The 18,564-nt window shown below is 38.6% G+C and overlaps 1 protein-coding gene across 4 annotated transcripts in view; it reads left to right on the top strand.

Moving 5' to 3' along the window:
* HDAC9 (histone deacetylase 9) overlaps nt 1-18,564 on the top strand; it is a 387,397-nt gene that overhangs the window by 13,042 nt on the left and 355,791 nt on the right. For 3 of the 4 annotated variants that reach the window (XM_061996674.1, XM_061996673.1, XM_061996672.1), the window contains exon 2: nt 6,738-6,832. The exons of the other annotated variant lie outside the window; for it this stretch is intronic. In XM_061996674.1, the coding sequence (XP_061852658.1) occupies nt 6,793-6,832 (40 nt within the window). In that variant the 5' untranslated portion in view covers nt 6,738-6,792. The remainder of the gene's footprint in view (nt 1-6,737; nt 6,833-18,564) is intronic. 4 annotated transcript variants of the gene reach the window in all.

Here is an 18,564-nt window from a genome sequence, read left to right as displayed (position 1 = left end):
TCTGAAAACATTTTGTCTCTTTGACAGCTAATTCCAAGTAGCTCAAGGAGCTGGGCTTGATTTTAAGATCCTTTTTGCAATTAAATATTTTGACAAATTACTACCAACTTTATTCTGCTGCGATATTTTGACAGAAAGGAGAAAATGTTTCAATCTCAGAAAAGTATTTTAAGGTAATAAGAATTAGAAAGACTTAGAAGTAATGTTGCTCAAAGTACCATATTCAGACTTCTCTCTAATGCTGGAATGAACTGGAACTTAGACTCAATGTGCTCACTGTGTTATAGGTGTACTTCATTTATTCAGGCTAATTGAGAAAGGGAATGAAAAATATTTTTAAAGAACTTAGGTCTATGTGAACAACTTCAGGTTTTATAAATTCCACTATACTTGTTTGATGTCTTTCTAGTTGCTTTTATGTTACTTGAACTAGATCGTGAAATATTCTTTAAAAGATGCAATGGCTTTAAAAGACTATGTTGTTCTAGTGTTGTACATAATTTTGTCTGCTTTTCAAATACTGATTATGAAACCAAATACTTCTTAAAGATTAATTTGTATCAAAGAACAGGGAAATGTGAATTAAATATTGCTACTTTTATCTGTGTCTGTTTTCATTCTTCAGAAGACTATTATCTTTGCCAGGTATATGTAAATAGAAGCTTGCTATCCTAATAATATTTCTTCATGTTTTCCTGTCAGTGCCAGAACTTGTGCCACAAGCCATGTCCATGTGGAAACCAATTCCCCAATATGAATGTATGGGAAGATGAGATCTATTATGTGGTCTTCTTTGCATCTATATGCAAACATGAAAAAAATACTGAACAGTAAACAGTGATTATAATTAGTTACTGGGTTACTGATGATTTGTAACATAGAATTGCACCAACTAATCATCTGATTCAAGGTATTATACACATATAAGTCATCTTCAAGGAAAGTAATGCATTACTGCTTCCTAGCTCTCAACAGGGAGTAGCACTGCTGCTTAAGTTAACCAGGTTATCCTTCCCTGGTCACAAGGAAAACAGAGCAACTCAACTGAACAAAGACAGACCTCTGATTTGATCTTATGAGAATTCTTTGCCTAGGAGTGTACTATGCCTGATGAAAATGGTGGCCGTGAATGAAACTGGAAATACTTTGCTTAAACTTTTAGTTTATATTTCTCAAAGCTTGAAACATGCTTGACATGACTCTTTTTAGAGAAATTAATGGAGAAATATAATGTGGGTGAGGAAGCTCTCAGTGCCAAAACTTGTAGCCAGTACAGTTGTTGGATGTTTTAAAAAAAATTGATCTTAAGTTGCTATAGAAATATCTGAAAGGATTGATCTTGGATACTCCTCACGTGAACAGAGCCTTCTGATTTATTTTTTTTAGTGACTGATATTTAGAAATATGTGCAATATAACTTCTATAACAAATTTAGGGAAAAACATGCTGTGGGGTTCATAAACTTTTATTTGATTGAAGCAAAGTCAGCTGTGTGTGTGGCATTTTCCAAGTGGTTGTGAGCATTAGCGGTCTTCTCAGGTGGTAGCTTTATTAAACCACATAGTGAAAACTAAGTCAAAAGAGACAAGAAGCCAATGCCTATTTGTGGAACAGCCATTTCCAACAGAGTAGGCTGCCTTTTGTGAAAGGTAGATGGTATAAGACTTGGATAAATAAATTCTTCTCTTTATCTGTGGGCCATGTTGTTGCCTCATTATCATTTCTCAACTTTCTCTGCAAGGCACTAAAATAAGCCTTTTCAAGTGGCCAGTTCCACCTGGGAGCTGATGAAGAAATCTCCTCTAAGCAGTATCAAGAACCATTCAATTTCCAGTGTGGATTATGGTTACTAGTAAACAAAGTAGGAGGTAAAGTGGGATAACTAGCCTTCCAGAGGGCACTCTTCCTGGGTTAGGAATGCAAAGCTAAGTGAGATTACTATATATATTTATAATATATTCATAATGGATGAACTCTGGCTATTTCTAAAATAAAATTGTGTTTCTGCAACATTTTTGAAATTAAGAGAATGTTTGTGCAGTTTCTTTTGCAGTTCAGTGTTCAAAGGGGTGGCCAACAGCTTTCTGGATGCTATTTGATCTGCCGCTGCTCTGTGACATACTTGACACAGTACTGACAAATTTTAATTCCATAGATGGGGTGAAGAGAGGGATTAGCTAAATGCCAGGAAAAGAGGCCTAGTGGGCACAGTCCAGAACAAGACAGTTTCAAGGGCAGATTTGAAAGCTGGGGAAGAAGATGGGACTGGTCCTTGGCCTGCCCCAAGGGTCAACTTTGGCAGGGAGGGAGACAAGATCAGGCCCAGGAGGGGCAGGGATATCAGACACAGCCTGCGGATGGCTGGGCAGGGCTGTGGGGATGGGTTAGTGTCAGGACTAGGTTAATATCCCCTCAGAGAGATGATGATCTGTACATACTATGTCTTAACATTATCAGGGAAGACTGAACAAGCCACCAGCAGGCAGAGCTCAGACTCCTTTAGTAACTTCACATCCTTGGATTTCGTCTCACCTCAGGCCTGCCCTGGCCAGCCAGGCTGAGGCTGGTCCAGGATGTGGGCTTGTGGCTGGACCCATGGCTGGGCCAGGGCTATAGGGTGCTGGAGACCATGTGTGCTGCAATGTCACTGGGGCAGGGACCAACAGTCCTAGGGGGCTGACACAGGGATCTGGGCTGTGGGGAGCCATGGAAGAAGGCTGATCATGGACAGCAGTGACTGCAGAGCAGAGAGCCTCACAGGGTAGGTGCATAACCAAATCCTTCTGACCTTCCTATTCTTGAGCTACAACATGAGGAAGTAGCCTGATTTACCTTGGGCTTCTGTGAGTGCAAAGTCATACTTTATATTTGTCATTGGAATGAATATTCTTGTAAAGCTTGTTCCTGTTGCCAAGTCCCAAGTATAAATAAGCAAACTTAAAATGTTAATGCCACTTAAATTTCATCTCACTGCAGTGATAACTCAGTATGTACAAAATAGGATTAAGGAGAGAAACAAAAAAGTTTATGCACTTCTGATGGTCCAGCTGTTTTTTTATCCAATTAGCTGCTGGTACTTTAAACAACAAAACATGACCTACTGTAATTTATTTTCTTGGATAATCTAAAGAATGAGGAAATCAGACTTTTTTTTTCCTCTTCATTTGGTTTTGGTTTCTTCTTACTGAATATTGCCTTGTTCTGCTGCAGTCCATTGACTCCAATGCAGTTAGTCACACAGTAGCACATCGTTCTCTCAAATCTCCTTTATTTGAGCTGACAGTAATTCTGTTCAGATATCTGTCCTTCTGCTCTGACATGTGCTGCCCTGACACCCTTCTCAGACACCGAGTAGGAGAGTTTCTGATCTAACTGTTCCCTTAATGCTGCTGTATGTGGAAAGCACTGGAATGATACCAGCATGCTGCTTGGCATGGGGTCAGGGTGTGCTGAACTGGCAAAAACCCTGCTAAAAACCCAGGTATTTTTTTGCTTGTCTTATGATTAAGGTGAAAGCAGAGGAAGGAAAGTTTATTGCTTTCTAAGTATTGAGACTTCTTTTTACCAATTGAAATGGATCTTTGCTTACTTCATAGAAACATTGACTGCTGCTGCTGAAGTGGCAACACAGTAAATACCTTTATCTATGTGTGCTAGCTAACTTGTGAATGCTATTTCTTGTTTGCTAAAAAAAACCAAAACAAACAAAACAAAAGGCTGGAAATGGCATTTAGTTGTAAGAACATTCTGAGCAAATAGCAATACTAGTAATTGAATAGGAGAGATGGGCTGTGTTGCCAATGCTGCTGCAGACAGCATTTGTTCTGCTCTGAAGATTTATAAACCTCATTGTGAAGTGCAAGCATCCGCTCCCTACATTTGTTAGGTTTACATAGTTGAGTTTGTTGTCTGAAGCATGCAAATGTGTGCTTGTAAGACCAACCTATTCTGCACTTGCAAGAGTAAGTTCTGATTGGAAACAGACCCTATGTTGTGTGTACTGGTGGAGAAGACTTGTTTTAAGTGGCAAATTAAAGTGTTTGAGGACCAGTGTTTGGAGTACATACATTTATGGAAACTGAATAATTTTAAAGTTATAAACAGAAGAAAGGGAATCTGCCAGCAAAACCCCTTGACGTAAGTGTTTGGTGTGGGGGTTTTTTGTTTGTTTGTTTTTTAAAAGTATTTTTCTTAATTGGAAGTTTATTAGTGTAAAGAAAAAATGTTGACTTTATTATTACAGTTTTGAATATCCTTTTATGTAGGATTCATCAAAAAGAAGGGTATATATAAAAACACATTTCCAAGCAGTGTTAGCCTAGTTTCTAAAGAGGAATTTAACATTTCCAGCTGGTAAAGTTAATGTGTGTGTGTCTTTACACCTTCTCAGAGGCTGCACTTTCTCTTCAAGTTTCTGTTAGAAAACAGCATTTAACTTCTGGGTTTGTGCAGTGCCTTTAAGAATTGCAAGGCACCTACTTCGTTTTAATTACCAAAACGATCAATTTTCATTAAACAAAGAGATGCTTTGCTAGCAGCAAGGAAATTAAAAAAAAAAAAACCCAAACTTCAACAGACTAAGCATCTTAAAAACTGGCACAGTAATAATTCTATTTCTTTTCTGCCTAAATCTAGCTTAATATAGTTAAACGAGTTAGCAAGAGGTGGTGGTGGTTAGCCTTATTTCAGTTGCACCTAAAGGTTTCAGTTGCAAGCCAGGATGTTACTATGTGTGGTGTTAGAGGAATGTAGAAATGAGCGGCGTCCAAACAGTGAAATTTATAAGCACCTCTGTGCTACACAGGTCTGTAGGGATGGCTGGAACTGCCATGTTGTCAGTATTTCTGCTTTCTAATGTTTGGTATGATGTAGAATAAGGAATCTGAAAGTAGTATAAATGTACTACTGCTCTTTGATAAAAGTATTTTATGTATTTCTTGCAGATAGATACTAGATAAATAGTTGATATATCTACTGCTTTCCCAGTCATACTAGATATATAGTTCAACACTGAAGTGAAAACAATTCACACTTTCTATCATGTATACATACTTCTTAGTTCTTTTGTGAAAAATAGCTGGAAGTAACCCAAGTTTTCTGTTATCACTCCGCACTAAGTCCTTTTGAGAGGGAAGAATTTTTAGAGTGCAAACTGGAATTATCCAGAGCATGGTTCTGAGCAGCAGAAAGCAATGCTGGCATTTTCCTTCAACAGAGGACACAAGAAGGAATAGTCCTGCTCTGTATGGGATGCTTGCTGTGGTCAGCTCTGAGAAATCACAGAAATCTCAATGCTTTGTATCCTTATCTGTTACTACCTTAAGTATGAGCAAAGGCACTGTATTTCTTACTGTGTGATGACATGATATGAAAGACTTGGGACTACAAGACTGACTTTTCCATGGCCTAGACCTGAGAATCATAGCACAGATATTCATGTGTGAGGAATATTACCCATGTGACTATCCATCAGGAAGTGAATGATTCAGTAGATATTAGATGACATTCAAAGGCAAATCTGTACTCTTTTGGTCTTCCATTTGAAATAGGAGTCTCTAGTGATGATGACAGTATGTGACAAAACAATCTGTTTTGAGATGTCAAGTAAAACTCTTCCTTCAACCATACTGAGAAATGGGTACATTTGCTTGGACCCTTTCTTGTATTATCAATGTAATGCTTACATAAAAGCAAATTCTGGAGAGTTGTAATTGCTTGAATTTGTTATTTTATCTGTCTGATGGGGAAGATCTCTCAAGCATAACTGGATTTTGGGCATCTACTTCAAGCCTTGGATGCTGAGAATGACAAAACCATTTTTCACTAGCTGAAATGAACCAACAGGGTAGGAGCAGCAGTAGCAGTAGATGTGTACAGTAAATCTTTTTAATAAATTGGCAGTCCCTTTGTGTCAATAAATACTTAAGGATTTTCTGTTGGCTATTTGATTTTAATCATTCTGGCGTGAGGCTTTCCCATGTTCTGTTAGCTTTCCAGAAAATACATGAGTATGAGCTTTTCACTCGCCTCCTTGGCCTAAGCACAACTGCAGACATACGAATAGGTAAGTATGATGGGTTGGTGTGTAAACAATTATTTTGCAGATTCTTTGCAGTCCATGTGAGCTAAGAATATTTTACTGTAATATAAAAGTATTCTACAGTTTATCCTTGACTGCTTGAATACTCCCCTTCTCTTGCCCCCCGCCTACACCTGTGAAACTTGAGTGTATGTTACAAAGTGATCACACAAAATTTAGTTGTCTGTCATCTGTATATCTGTGGTGATGTTAAATTAACTGAGGAGACAAGCAGTTGTTTCTTATGAAGCTGCTATACAGTCTTGTTCCCATTACATGGAAACATACCTCTTGAGAGCCAGTAATAAAATATTTTTTTCTTTGCTCTTTTTTTTTTGTTTCCTACAAAAGTTTTATTTGATGTGAAGAACACATCAGGTGCTAACTTTGCACCTTCAGGGTTGAGGGGGAGTAAGCATTTTATTTAGTCTTTGTCAGTGATAGGAAATGTCAGGGCCCTGAGTTAATTGCCCTATCTTAGGGTGTGGCTGCCTGGGCTCAGTGCCAGTTTTGGTAATGCAGTTGTCCAGTCTTGAGAAGTGGTAGTGAGTCTAGAAGCTTTGCTAATATGTGGGAGGAAGGTGAGGTTATTGTTTGATTGATTCTCAAAGAATCAATCTGGGTATCTTTCCTCTTCATTAATGCCTACTCTTTTCAGGTGCAGCCCTGGCCTGGGATCAGCATGGACCAGCCCTTTGGGGGCCTGATCAAGAATGAAGGGGCCCAAATCACTTAAACCAGAGCAACAAAAAGGTTTTGACATTTTAATCAGTGGGAGTTAGTTGCTATGTGTATTGAGTCTCAATTTCCCTGGTATTGAAGAAACATTTGTAAAGATTGTGAGGCATGAAGGTATTTGAGCATATAATAACAAATAAACAACCCATAGGTCCTTGTTCAGGTCCAATGTTGGGCAGTAAGATCAGAAAATGTTCTTGTGATAATGCTTTAGATTTTATGACCCCATTAGCAGGTGATCCTTGTGCTAGCAGCTTTAAAAACTAGTGAGTTTTCTGAATGTACAAAACTCTGTACAATAGCTAAATTATTTTAAAAAATGACATATTTTCCCAATATGTTCAGTCTGACATGGAGAACTAATCTTTCTAAACACAATTTTAATTATCAGGTCCAGTTTTTAATTCTGAAGCATCCCAAACCCAAAGACATAATTCTTCATGTGTTATTGTCCTAAAAGTAAACAAAGTATACCAGATGATTCTTAATATCTAAGAAACGCTCTAAAATTATCTGTTTTCTATTTCTAGTTTGCATTCCTATAGGTTGATATAGTCAAAGTGATTTTTCTTCTGGTGTTCTGTGAACTGAATTTTCTCTGAGGCATTGTTTTGTGATAAGTGCTATTATTTTAGCTCAGAGTAGATTTTTTATATGCAAACTATAACTCTTAGAAGCACACTCCCTTGACACCACTTTAAGTATAGTTATACTGGCAGTAATACAACTGCATGGGAAGAATCCACTAAACAATAAAATTATGTAAATTAGACTATAGGAAGATTATTCATAAGCAAATGCATAGATATAAGCTTACCACCTCCTATGTGATTTGTGGATTTTGTTAAAGTATGACAAACAGTCCTGGCAGAAATCACAGGAGAAATTATGATCAAAGCCTAAACGTAAACTAAAAGAAATGAAATATTTTCTGCTGATCAATTAATGATATGCTTTGCTGCAGTTATAAACCAAAGAGGAAATCAGATTAGGCTGCTTTTATAATTGGGAATAAAAAATAGCACTTATGGCTAAAAAGAGAAAAGCTCATTGCATTTATCTCTATATAGTTTTTTAATTGTTTTTTCATCATTGTTATTTTTCATCATTCATATTCAGATTAGTTACCTAATTTGAGATGAGCAACCAAGTGTGTAATAAATGCATTAATTCAGTTTGGTTTAAGTATCCCCATCTAATTATCCTATGCTTTTGTTATCAATCTCAGATGTTAACAGCCTAGAGGCAAAAAGAGTTTTTAGAATTAAATTGTTAGTAGAATTTATTGCAGAGCACATTGACGACACCAAGCACACTGAATTGTAACTGTAAATAGTCTGTAAAGACTCTTAGTAGGAATGAGATTAAAAAGAACAGAGTAACAATCTAATATTGATTTTCCTGTCCTCAGTTGGAACTGTCGTATTCTTGTTTCCAGCATTATTTGTCATTTTATAGAGTATTGAGATTTTCCTTGTTTTGAATTTCATCAGCTTCCCTCTGCAAGTCACATAGCAGAGCACAAAAGACACTTTCCTGTTTGCTTCTTGTAGACTGATGCTGCAGTAGTGGTAAATGAAAGTAGTAAATGACAGTTGCTTTCACAGTATTTTTTTTATCCTTTCTCAGAGAGATTTCTTTGAAAGAAAGATATGGGAAGCTATGCTAGTCAAAAAACAGTAGTGGTGTCCTTTCATGTAGGACAGTAAGGTCAGTATAGGTTTTTGAATGGTGTGTGTGGAGTTGCACCCAGTTAAAACTGTTGTGTTGATTTCCATAGCAGCAGGGAAGGATGAGTAGTGGGCAAGATCATTCCTTCTAATCTTCAGAATGAATATAGCGAGTTGTGTTGTGCCTTAGTTTTTCAAGTAGGAGGTGTAAGGAAGGAAAAAAATGAATTGAGTGTCTTCGGGCCAGAAATTTAGTTGGATTTTTTTTTTTACCCTTCCTGCTAGGCTGCTGCAGGCAGGCTTCTCTCCCCTCCCCACAGTTAAAAGCAAAGGAGAGGAAAGGGAAAAAAGAATAAACTGTAAGTGCCAGTGGTTCAAAAAGTGATATAAAGCCACTTCTCCATCTGCTGCCACTCCTTTGCTGTAAAAGTTCTGTAGGTGAAGCTGGATGCCATCTTGAAATGCAGTCCGGGTGCTGCTGTCTCCATCTCCATGCTGCCACTACTTGCCTCCATGCCTCTTCCTTTAACATCTTTTTCTCTGAGGCTTGTTGGCTCCTGGCATTCTTTGCCCCTGACTCCTCTTCCCTGCTCTGACTTCAGCCATTGCACCGCCAGCATCACTGCGGGTTAGCCAGAGTCAGAATCTGCCTAAGTCAGAAAGCCCAGCTTAACGGGCATACCATGTGACATCAGAACTGCTTAGGAGAGGTTGATGGCTAGGCTTTATGCTATTATGTTTCGATAGATGGGAACTGATGGTGTAAATCACCTGAGGTCCAGAAACCTGGTGGTGGTTTAAGGCCCAGTGAAGCAGATGCTCTGAGGTGCTTTGCTGAAGCAAGGAAAGGGAGGGGATGCCAGGGTTGGAAGAGACTTGGCTGAGTGGCACTTGTGCATGTGAATTCAAGTTACATTAATGAATTGATTTTTAGGATAGGAAGGAATTTTCCTCTGAGTCATACTGGCAGGAAAGAATGCAGTTCTTTTTCTTTATTTTACAGAACATAGCCTTGTTTATTTGCAAAGATCCACTGGGCATGTTTCACATAATAAAATTTCTGCAAGGCTACTGCACTACCTTTGCTTTTTCTTTTTCACCTCTTTCTTCTCCTCCCTTTCACGCCATCTTTTCATCCCACTTTCTTCTTTTCAGTGTACCGCTGCTTTTGAGGCTCATGGTCTGTTGTGTGAAGTCTGACACTTGTTCTAAACATTTGGAGGAATTTAGAAGAAATTAGAATATATTTTGGCTTTTTACATCCTGGAGGGCTGGTGTTGGTTTTGGTGTGCACCTGCCTGAAATTAAACTACTCTTTAAGTCAGTCTTTTTACTTGTGAAGAATTCAACCAAGCGACCCAGGCAGGATTTGTCAGTCTTGGACTCTTGCTAGCTAGTTTTAGGCCGTTTCTTGCTCTCTGCACCAGTTTTGTGGTTTGTCCTCTGAGGTGACTACTTTTTCCATGACCTGGAATGAATGATAATGGCAGCAGAGATACTTAAAATTTTGTTTTCCATTTGTGTATTTACCACACAAAATTTAGCTGTTACAACGTTAATTTCCTTTATTGAGTTAGTCCTTGAATGTACTTGTGTTTTCTGAAGTGCATGTAAAAAGTATAATTTGAAAGGGGATGCCACATTAAATATGGGAAATTGAAAGCTTTTGATTTTGAAGTTTTAGTTAAAAGAGTGCAGGGGTTGCATTCCCCCCCCCTTTTTAAAAAATTTTCCAATGTAAAAAAACTGGTGTATATTGTAGGAGTTGCTTGAGGGTATGTAGGAAATGTACTATAACATACACCAACTCATAAATCTGTCATAAATCCTAAAGTCACAACAACTGTTGTAGTTAACTGTAACATTTATTCTGTATTTATTAGAACTTTCTGAGTTTCGTATTTCCTAATTGTTCATCGCTAATGAGGTTCCCAGATCTCATAAGGGTCACTTTTGTGTCTGTATCAGGAGATACTCAAATAGAGTTTAATTGTGCTTGTCAGTGGGCTTTGAAATCTAATTAGGCAATTATAGCTTAAATTCCACAGCTCAAAATAAACAGAGCTGCATCTTTTCTGTGAGCTATTTTCTAACAATGAAACCTGCTGAGTGCAGACTGACTACAAGAGACAACACACAGATTTTGTTCATCAAGAATAAAAGTGATACTGAAGTATACTGTGACACTGAGAAATGTTCTGGGCCACATTTGGAAAAATTGGCATTTAGTAGTAAAATCTACAGTATATGTGTATTTAAAAGTGTATGTGGAAGCCACTTATTTTGTGCAGACTGACATATTTGCAGATGAAGTATTGCTTATCAAGAACCTACAAGTTTAAAAGATTGTTTCACTCATTCCAAGCAGGCCTTCAGAGAGGTTTGCTTAATAAATTAGCTGCTTTAAATGAAACAATCTGTCTTTCAGAAATGTGAAATTGTTGATTATCGTGCCTTGACCAATAAATACACATCAACTTTTGCCTCTTTAAGACTAGAACTAGATATTTAAGACTTGACTTGGCCCTGAAAAATCCTCATATTTTTCCATCTGACGTTGTGCAAATTCTGAAGAGGAACAGTTAACACAGCTTTCGAGTGTCCTCTTTTTCATAGTTTTGTGAGATATTTATAAAGTTGATTCTTTGCATGTTCCCTTGCTGGTAAGTGCCACTGAAAATGACCAAAACCAACTCACTGCCTTTTTTTTTTTTTTTTTTAAATTTTTATTTTTTCCTGCTCCTGACTTTACAAGCCTCTCTCTTCTCTGGCGGTTCATTTTAGATTCATCTGAAAGCGTTACAGAAATGTACTTTTTCTATAAAGAAATACATAGGGGAACAGATGTTCTCAAATTGAGTGTTTCATTATACTGTAAAGCTGACAGTCTGACTGCACTATCTGCGAAAGTGAAGCTGTAATTTGTTACATTCCTTCTTACTTAAGGTGTTCTGCAGGCTCTATAAAAGTGGCTTAGCCTTTCTCTTTCTGCCCAAATGCTATGGTTGCATAAGCAAACTACTTTTGGATATGTGGTGGTTTAGCCCTGGCTGAGTGCCAGTTGCCCAAGAAGTCGTTCTATCACCCCCTCCTCCTAAACTGGACAGGGGAGAGAGAAATATAATGAGAGGTTTGTGAGTCAGGATAAGGACAGGGAGACAGCGTAGCAATTAACATCATAGGCAAAACAGACTCATCTTGGAGAGAAAAGTATTTTATTGATTAATGAAACATCAGAACTGAGCAGAGAAAATGAGAAATAAAAGTGAATCTTAAAACACCTCCCCCCTACCCCTCCTTCTTCCCAGGACTCTCCTTCCTTCCCCTGCAGCAGCACAGGGGATGGGGATTATGGTCAGTTCGTTACAGAAGGACTTTGCTGCTGCTGCTTCTTCTCAAGGGGAGGCCTGGTCACACTTTCCACTGCTGTGGTCCCTCCCCACAGGAGACAGTCCTTCACAATCTGCTCCAATGTGTGCCCTTCCCATGGGAGCAGCTCTTCACACACTGCCTCAATGTGGGTCACGTATAGGGAGAACAGTCCTTCAGGAATAGACTGCTCCAGCATGAGAGTCCTGACAGCAAACCTGCTTTGGCATGGGCTTCCAGGTCCTGCCAGGAACGTGCTCCAGTGTGGGCTTCCCAAGGAGTCACAGCCTCCTTCAGGCATCCACCTGCTCCGGTGTGGGTTCCCCCATGGGCTGCAAGTGCTTCTCTGTTCCCCCATGGACCTCCATGGACTGCTGGTGCACAGCTGCCTCACCATGGTCTTCATCAAATATCACAGGGGAGTCTTTCTTCCAGTGCCAGAGCACTCTCCTTTCTTTTCCTTTCCTTTCCTTTCCTTTCCTTTCCTTTCCTTTCCTTTCCTTTCCTTTCCTTTCCTTTCCTTTCCTTTCCTTTCCTTTCCTTTCCTTTCCTTTCCTTTCCTTTCCTTTCCTTTCCTTTCCTTTCCTTTCCTTTCCTTTCCTTTCCTTTCCTTTCCTTTCCTTTCCTTTCCTTTCCTTTCCTTTCCTTTCCTTTCCTTTCCTTTCCTTTCCTTTCCTTTCCTTTCCTTTCCTTTCCTTTCCTTTCCTTTCCTTTCCTTTCCTTTCCTTTCCTTTCCTTTCCTTTCCTTCCCTTCCCTTCCCTTCCCTTCCCTTCCCTTCCCTTCCCTTCCCTTCCCTTCCCTTCCCTTCCCTTCCCTTCCCTTCCCTTCCCTTCCCTTCCCTCCCCTTCCCTCCCCTTCCCTTCCCTCCCCTTCCCCTCTCTCCACTCACCTTGGTGTCTGCAGAGATGTTATTCTCACATTCTCACTCCCTGTTGCTGCTGCAGTTCAGCGACTGCACAGCAACTTTTTCCCCTTCTCAAATACATTAATCACAGAGGCATTACCTCCATCACTAATTGGCCAGGCCTTGGTCAGTGGTGGACCCATCATAGAACTGACTGGTATTAGCCCTGTAAGCTACAGGGGAAGCTTCTGACAGCTCTTCATTTAAAGAAGCCACCCCTGTAGTCCCCCTACTACCAAAAACACCCAGGCAAAACTACTGCAGGGTGTAATAGTTTTCTAAGGAAAAAACTTTTGACATTTCTCCACTCACTTGCATCTTTTAACCACCTTTCTCTTTCCCCCTCTTATTTTCTTTCACTTTTGTTTCCTAGGGTATGTCAAACTCTCATTGAGCTACCAGTCACCAAATAACAGAGAGAAACCTACAGGTGGTGCTTTAAATGAATACTGATGTAGGATATTGCAAAAACATCTTGAATGACAAAATTATTTTTATCACCTCAAATCTGAAAAATTACAAAAAATATATTTTCCTTTTCCTTCTTCATAGCATTTACACAGATGACATAAGGGTGAGACTTGATGCTCAATGGTCAAGAAGGCCAAAAGTATCCTGGCTTATATCAGAAATAGTGTGGCCAGCAAGACCAGGGAAATGGCCGTCTCCGTGTATTTGATTGGTGAGGCCACACCTCGAATAGTGTGTTTGGTTTTGGGCCACGCACTACAAGAGGGACATTGGAACAGGCTGCCCAGGGCGGGTGTGGAATCTCCTTCCCTGGAGGTTTTCAAAACCTGTCTGGACACATTCTTGTGTTACTTGATGTAGGTGGACCTGCGTTAGCAGGGCGGTTGGACTAGATCTCTAAAGGTCCCTTCAAACCCCTAACATTCTGTGATTTTGTGATTGATGTGCTGGAGTGTGTCCAGAGATGGGCAACGACGCTGGTGAAGGATTTGGAGCACAAATCTTCTGAGGAGCAGCTGGAGGAACTGGGGTGTGATGTAGCTTGGAGAATTGGAGGCTGAGAGGAGATAATGATCACTCTCAACAACTATGTGAAAGGAGGTTGTAAGAAAGTCAGTCTATTCTCCCAAGTAACAAATGATAGGACAGGAAGAAATATTCTCAAGTTGCACCAGGAAAGGTTTAGATTGCAACTTAGGAAGCATTTCTTCCCTGTAAAAGTTGTCAAGCATTGGAAAGAGCTCCTTGGCGGAGTAATTGAGTCACCAACCCTGGGGGAACGTTAAATGACATATAGATGTGGCACTTAGGGACATGGTTTTAGTGGTGGGCTTGGCAGTTAGCAGTTAGACTGGATGATCTTAAAAGACTTTTCCATCGTAGATTAATCTGATTCGGTTAATTATGCATCCCAGTATGATACTTAGGTTTTAAAGGTTTCAAACCAGTTTTTGTATTAGTCCTTATACCGTGAGTTGTATTTGTTACTTGAGTTATTCTGATAGACTAAGTCAAGTCTTTTGGTGATGGAATTTCTTCAGCTTCTTAAAAATGGGTGAGATGTTTACTAACTACGATCTCTTCTGCTTAGTTTTAAGTCCATAGTGCACTGTAATCAAAGATAACAGTTTCTTTTTCATGAATTGTAAACTAAACAACTGCATTATTTTCCCTCCTCCTGAGAAAATTCATACACACTTTTCTCTTTTTAAGTAGCTTTTCGTATCCTATTGAAATGTTGATTGCTTCTGAGTGACTATCATAGAGATAAATTCTTAGTATATCTCATCTTGGTTTGATTAAAATAGCTTAATGTATGGGAAAGAAAAGGAAGGAAAAGTCTCAAGATTTTGTGAAGACTCACTGGTAATTTTTATATTACTTTTCAAAATCATTGTGTGGTAGTAATAAAGAAAATGCCTGATCTATTTGAGACGATGTGTTTCAGTATATTTACATTTGAAGAATGTTAGCTGCATTAATATGTTGTTGAAAATAAAATGAGTTTCCCAGCGTTTTTAAGATCAGCTCACTGAAGCAGGGGCATTTTATTAATATTTACAAATATCTAAATGGTGGGTGTCGGGAGGTTGAGGCATCCCTTTTTTCTGTTGTATCTAGTGACAGGACCAAGGAGTAATGGAAAGAAGCTGGAACACAAGAAGTTCCTTTTAAACATAAGGAAAAAATATTTTACTGTGAAGGTGAGGGAGCCCTGGTACAGGCTGCCTAGAGTTGGAGGTGTAGAGTCTCCTTCTGTGGAGGTCTTAAAAACCTGCCTGGATGCGTTCCTATGTGACCTGATCTAGGTGAACCTGCTTTGGCAGGGGCTGGACTAGATGGTCTTTAGAGGTCCCTTCCAACCCCTACCATTCTATGATTCTAAGATTCTGTGAAACCTATTTTGCTGCCAGTATCAAGGGGAGGCCTGTGTGTTTATTTAGTATTTTCATATCTTTGGCTCGTAGGACAGAGAATTACTGTCAGGCTTTACGCTGTCTGATTTTCCTGTTACACGTTTTAATACATACCCCCCACACCCCCCATAATTAGGAAGGGCTCTGCAGGGCTCTGTCAGCATGGGCCAGTGGTAGGACAAAGAGTAGCAGCACATTGCCACAGTGGTAAGCACTGTTCTGAGAAGAAGAGCAAAGATAATGATGGTCGCAGTTTGATGTCTTCCTATTAATTTTGGAAAATACTTGCTGGAGAAGAACTTGCAACTGACTGTTTATTCCCTGTTTTTTTGTTTCCATTGCTAATTTTTTATCCTCTAAGAATGACAATATGCTAAAAGGCAGTCTTCCCTTTTCAGTGCTCTTATGATTTTCTTTCTGCATTTTTTCTTTCCAGCCACTTTGGAAGATCTTTCCTAAACCTATGTCTAGCTGCTCCTCTGTGGTCACAGAAGTCTCCTTACTTCTGTCTCTTTACAGCTCAACCTAAACTGCCTCCCTCATCCTAGCTTGCTTGCTTTCTTTTGCTATGTTTAGACATGTTTCAATGTGTATGTGACTACAGATTTCTGAATATTAAATAAAAAATAGCAAAACAAAATACTACCCCCTTTGAAAGACATCTCCATTTTCCCAATGATCAAGTGCCATCCTGTTTTAGTTCTTCCTTTACTTGTATTTTGTTTCAGTAGATCTATGATGAATGCCATAATGTGGACTTTTCCCCTCGTATCTCCAAAATCTCGATTTCAATACAGACTCTGTTCATGCAGTAGCTTTATCTAAGGAAGGTCTCTTAATAGTGCCAGAAGTCTCTCACTTGCTTCTGCCTGCATTTTGGTGATGTCATTACTCTTTTGAAATTCATTGTAATGTGCTTGTATGCAATACTTTTCATTTTTTATCCCTTCATTTAAAAAACCAAGTAACTGAATATTCACTGAATATTTACATTTAATAGTTATACCTGTTTTTCCTACAAAACCAAATGTGTTAGATGCAGCCACAAATCTGAGAAAATATGATTTAAGTAGTGTTGGACAGAAATATTTTAAATGGTGAATACACTCATCAGGGTAGTGCATTTTCAATACAGACTACTCCCCTCTGCCGCTTCCCTGATGGTAGGGTCAAGTGAAGTGGCAGCAGCTGTACCTATGGTGACAGCACTGCCAGATGAGTAGTTTTCAGTACTTGATCTTTAGGAGAGAGAACACAATTCCATGAGTTCAAGTACTCTTTAGCCAGTCAGAAGAATTTTATGATAGATTTCAGAGGGACTAATGATAAAGAAGAAAAGGAGAAGTGAGAGAGAGGGACTGTACTGTTCTTTAAACTAACAAAAAAATTCTTGCTTTTACACTAAATATCATAAAGACAACTGTTAAATCCATAGCCATGCTTACTCTCTAGTAGTCATAGATTGCCATAGGAACCACAAGTGTATAATTTCTTCTGTTAATTTAAATTGCCATTTATCGTGTTGAATTGACTTTGAGTATCAGAAATCGCAAACATATTACTTCAGTGTAACTGTAAATATTGTGACCTTGAAAAATGCTTTTAAAAAAAATGTTGGAATCTTTCTACATTATTGTTACCTTAGGACAGTATGAGCATACACAGAAAATAAATGAGGGAACCATTGCGATCATTCTGCCTACTGCTGCCATCTCCTGGCTGGAACCGACCCTACTTATGGAGAGGTTTCTTTATGTAGTGAGAGACAGCTCAGACAGTACAGACCCATGTATTTGAAGAACTAAAGGCTGTACAGTATTTCCATACCATATGTATGTGGGCAGTTGATGATCATGGTGTAAGTATAGCCACAGATAGTTGAGTTACATTACTTTGCATACAGACTGCACAATTCTGTATTTTATTAAATATCCAAATGAAAAAAAAAAAAAGACATGTCAGATCCTTCCAGTTTGTTTGCATTGCTGTAGTCCTCTCTTTGAACGTAAATGATCTAAGAGAATGCTGTCTGCACCCTTTTTCATTTCCACAGTTCACGTTCCCACCGACAAACTTTCCAATTTATTCTGCAGAGAAGGTCATCTTTATCAAATATATGTGTCTAGAATAAATATATGTAACCTTCTGTATATTTATAACTGGTATGTAGGAGTGTTTTTTTGAACAAAATCCTGTTGAGGCAGATGTCTGGAACTTTCTTTAGTTTTATGTCAAAGACACATGGCTCATATCTTGTCTAAATTTGCTCCATCCAGTTTACATTGAGTAAGAATCTGATCAGAAGTGATTACTTGCTAGAACTCACAGTGGCATTAATCTAGGACATTTCTGATGGATATTAGTCCCAGGATCCTTATGGTGATTTAAAGCAGCAAGACAGATGTTACAGAAAAAAAAAACAAATTCACTTCTAAACTGTTGGTATTGCTTTAAAAAAGGAATTAAGATATACAGATAAGTGTGTGTGTTTATATATATATCTATATATATAAAAAAATCTAAGGGTTGTACGAGTGAATGTTTAGTATTAAATTCCCGTAACTTTTGACAGTAACAATGGTAAGTGCAATTTGCAAATCAATTACAACAGGTTAAAATCACAAAGTAGCCTGTATGTCATTGCTGCTCTCTCTTTGGAATTTATCCCTCTTTTTTACAAAGGGCAGAGTTTTCCTAGTGTGTCACCAAAATGCAAGATTAGTTTGAGCTTTTGAGAGAAGGAATGTGTTCTGGGCTGTGCTTGGAAGAAGGCAGCTAAAAAGTACATTCTGCCTTTGTAAGACTCCTTAAGTAGCTTGTGGTGATTTCATAACTTTATCAGCTAGCTTGTTATAAGCATAATCTTTGATTCTCACTTGGCATAAATATCTATTAGCATAATTACTCTGATAATGATTATGGAACTATTTTTCTATTACTTTTCAACAATGTTCTAAGTCGAGTTCTAGGAATTGGATGTCATGCCAAAACAGGAGGACTCTATGGATACTCTACGTGAAGTCCTGATAGTTATTTTTCCCTATCTGTGCTTCTGTGAATAACATTGAAGTCTGAAGAAAACAGCATATTTAGTGAGTGTCTCAGGGTTCAAATGTTCTATTTTGGTGGCAAGATGGTTTCTATACTTTCCTGGTAAATCTATCTATTAAAGGGTTGCCATTTATTAAGGAATGCTGTTTTTCAGGCCTAGGAAATTGTGGTTATGATTGCTAGATAGTGAACTGCATATTTATGTTTTTGTTTCTTTGGAGAGGGGAGTTACTGTGAACAGAGGAGGAAATGTTGATCTGAATTTCTAAAAGGTAGTGGTACTATAAAGTTAAGGCATGTTAATAACATTTAGGGGAGCAAACTGAGAACTGAAGTAAACAGTGTTACCTAATGCCTTGCACTGA

The sequence above is a fragment of the Colius striatus genome, chromosome 5 (assembly GCF_028858725.1).
Source record: "Colius striatus isolate bColStr4 chromosome 5, bColStr4.1.hap1, whole genome shotgun sequence".
In the NCBI taxonomy this organism is placed as follows: domain Eukaryota; kingdom Metazoa; phylum Chordata; class Aves; order Coliiformes; family Coliidae; genus Colius; species Colius striatus.
Note: the sequence above shows the minus strand (reverse complement) of the source record. Positions and strands in the feature narration are given on the sequence as shown.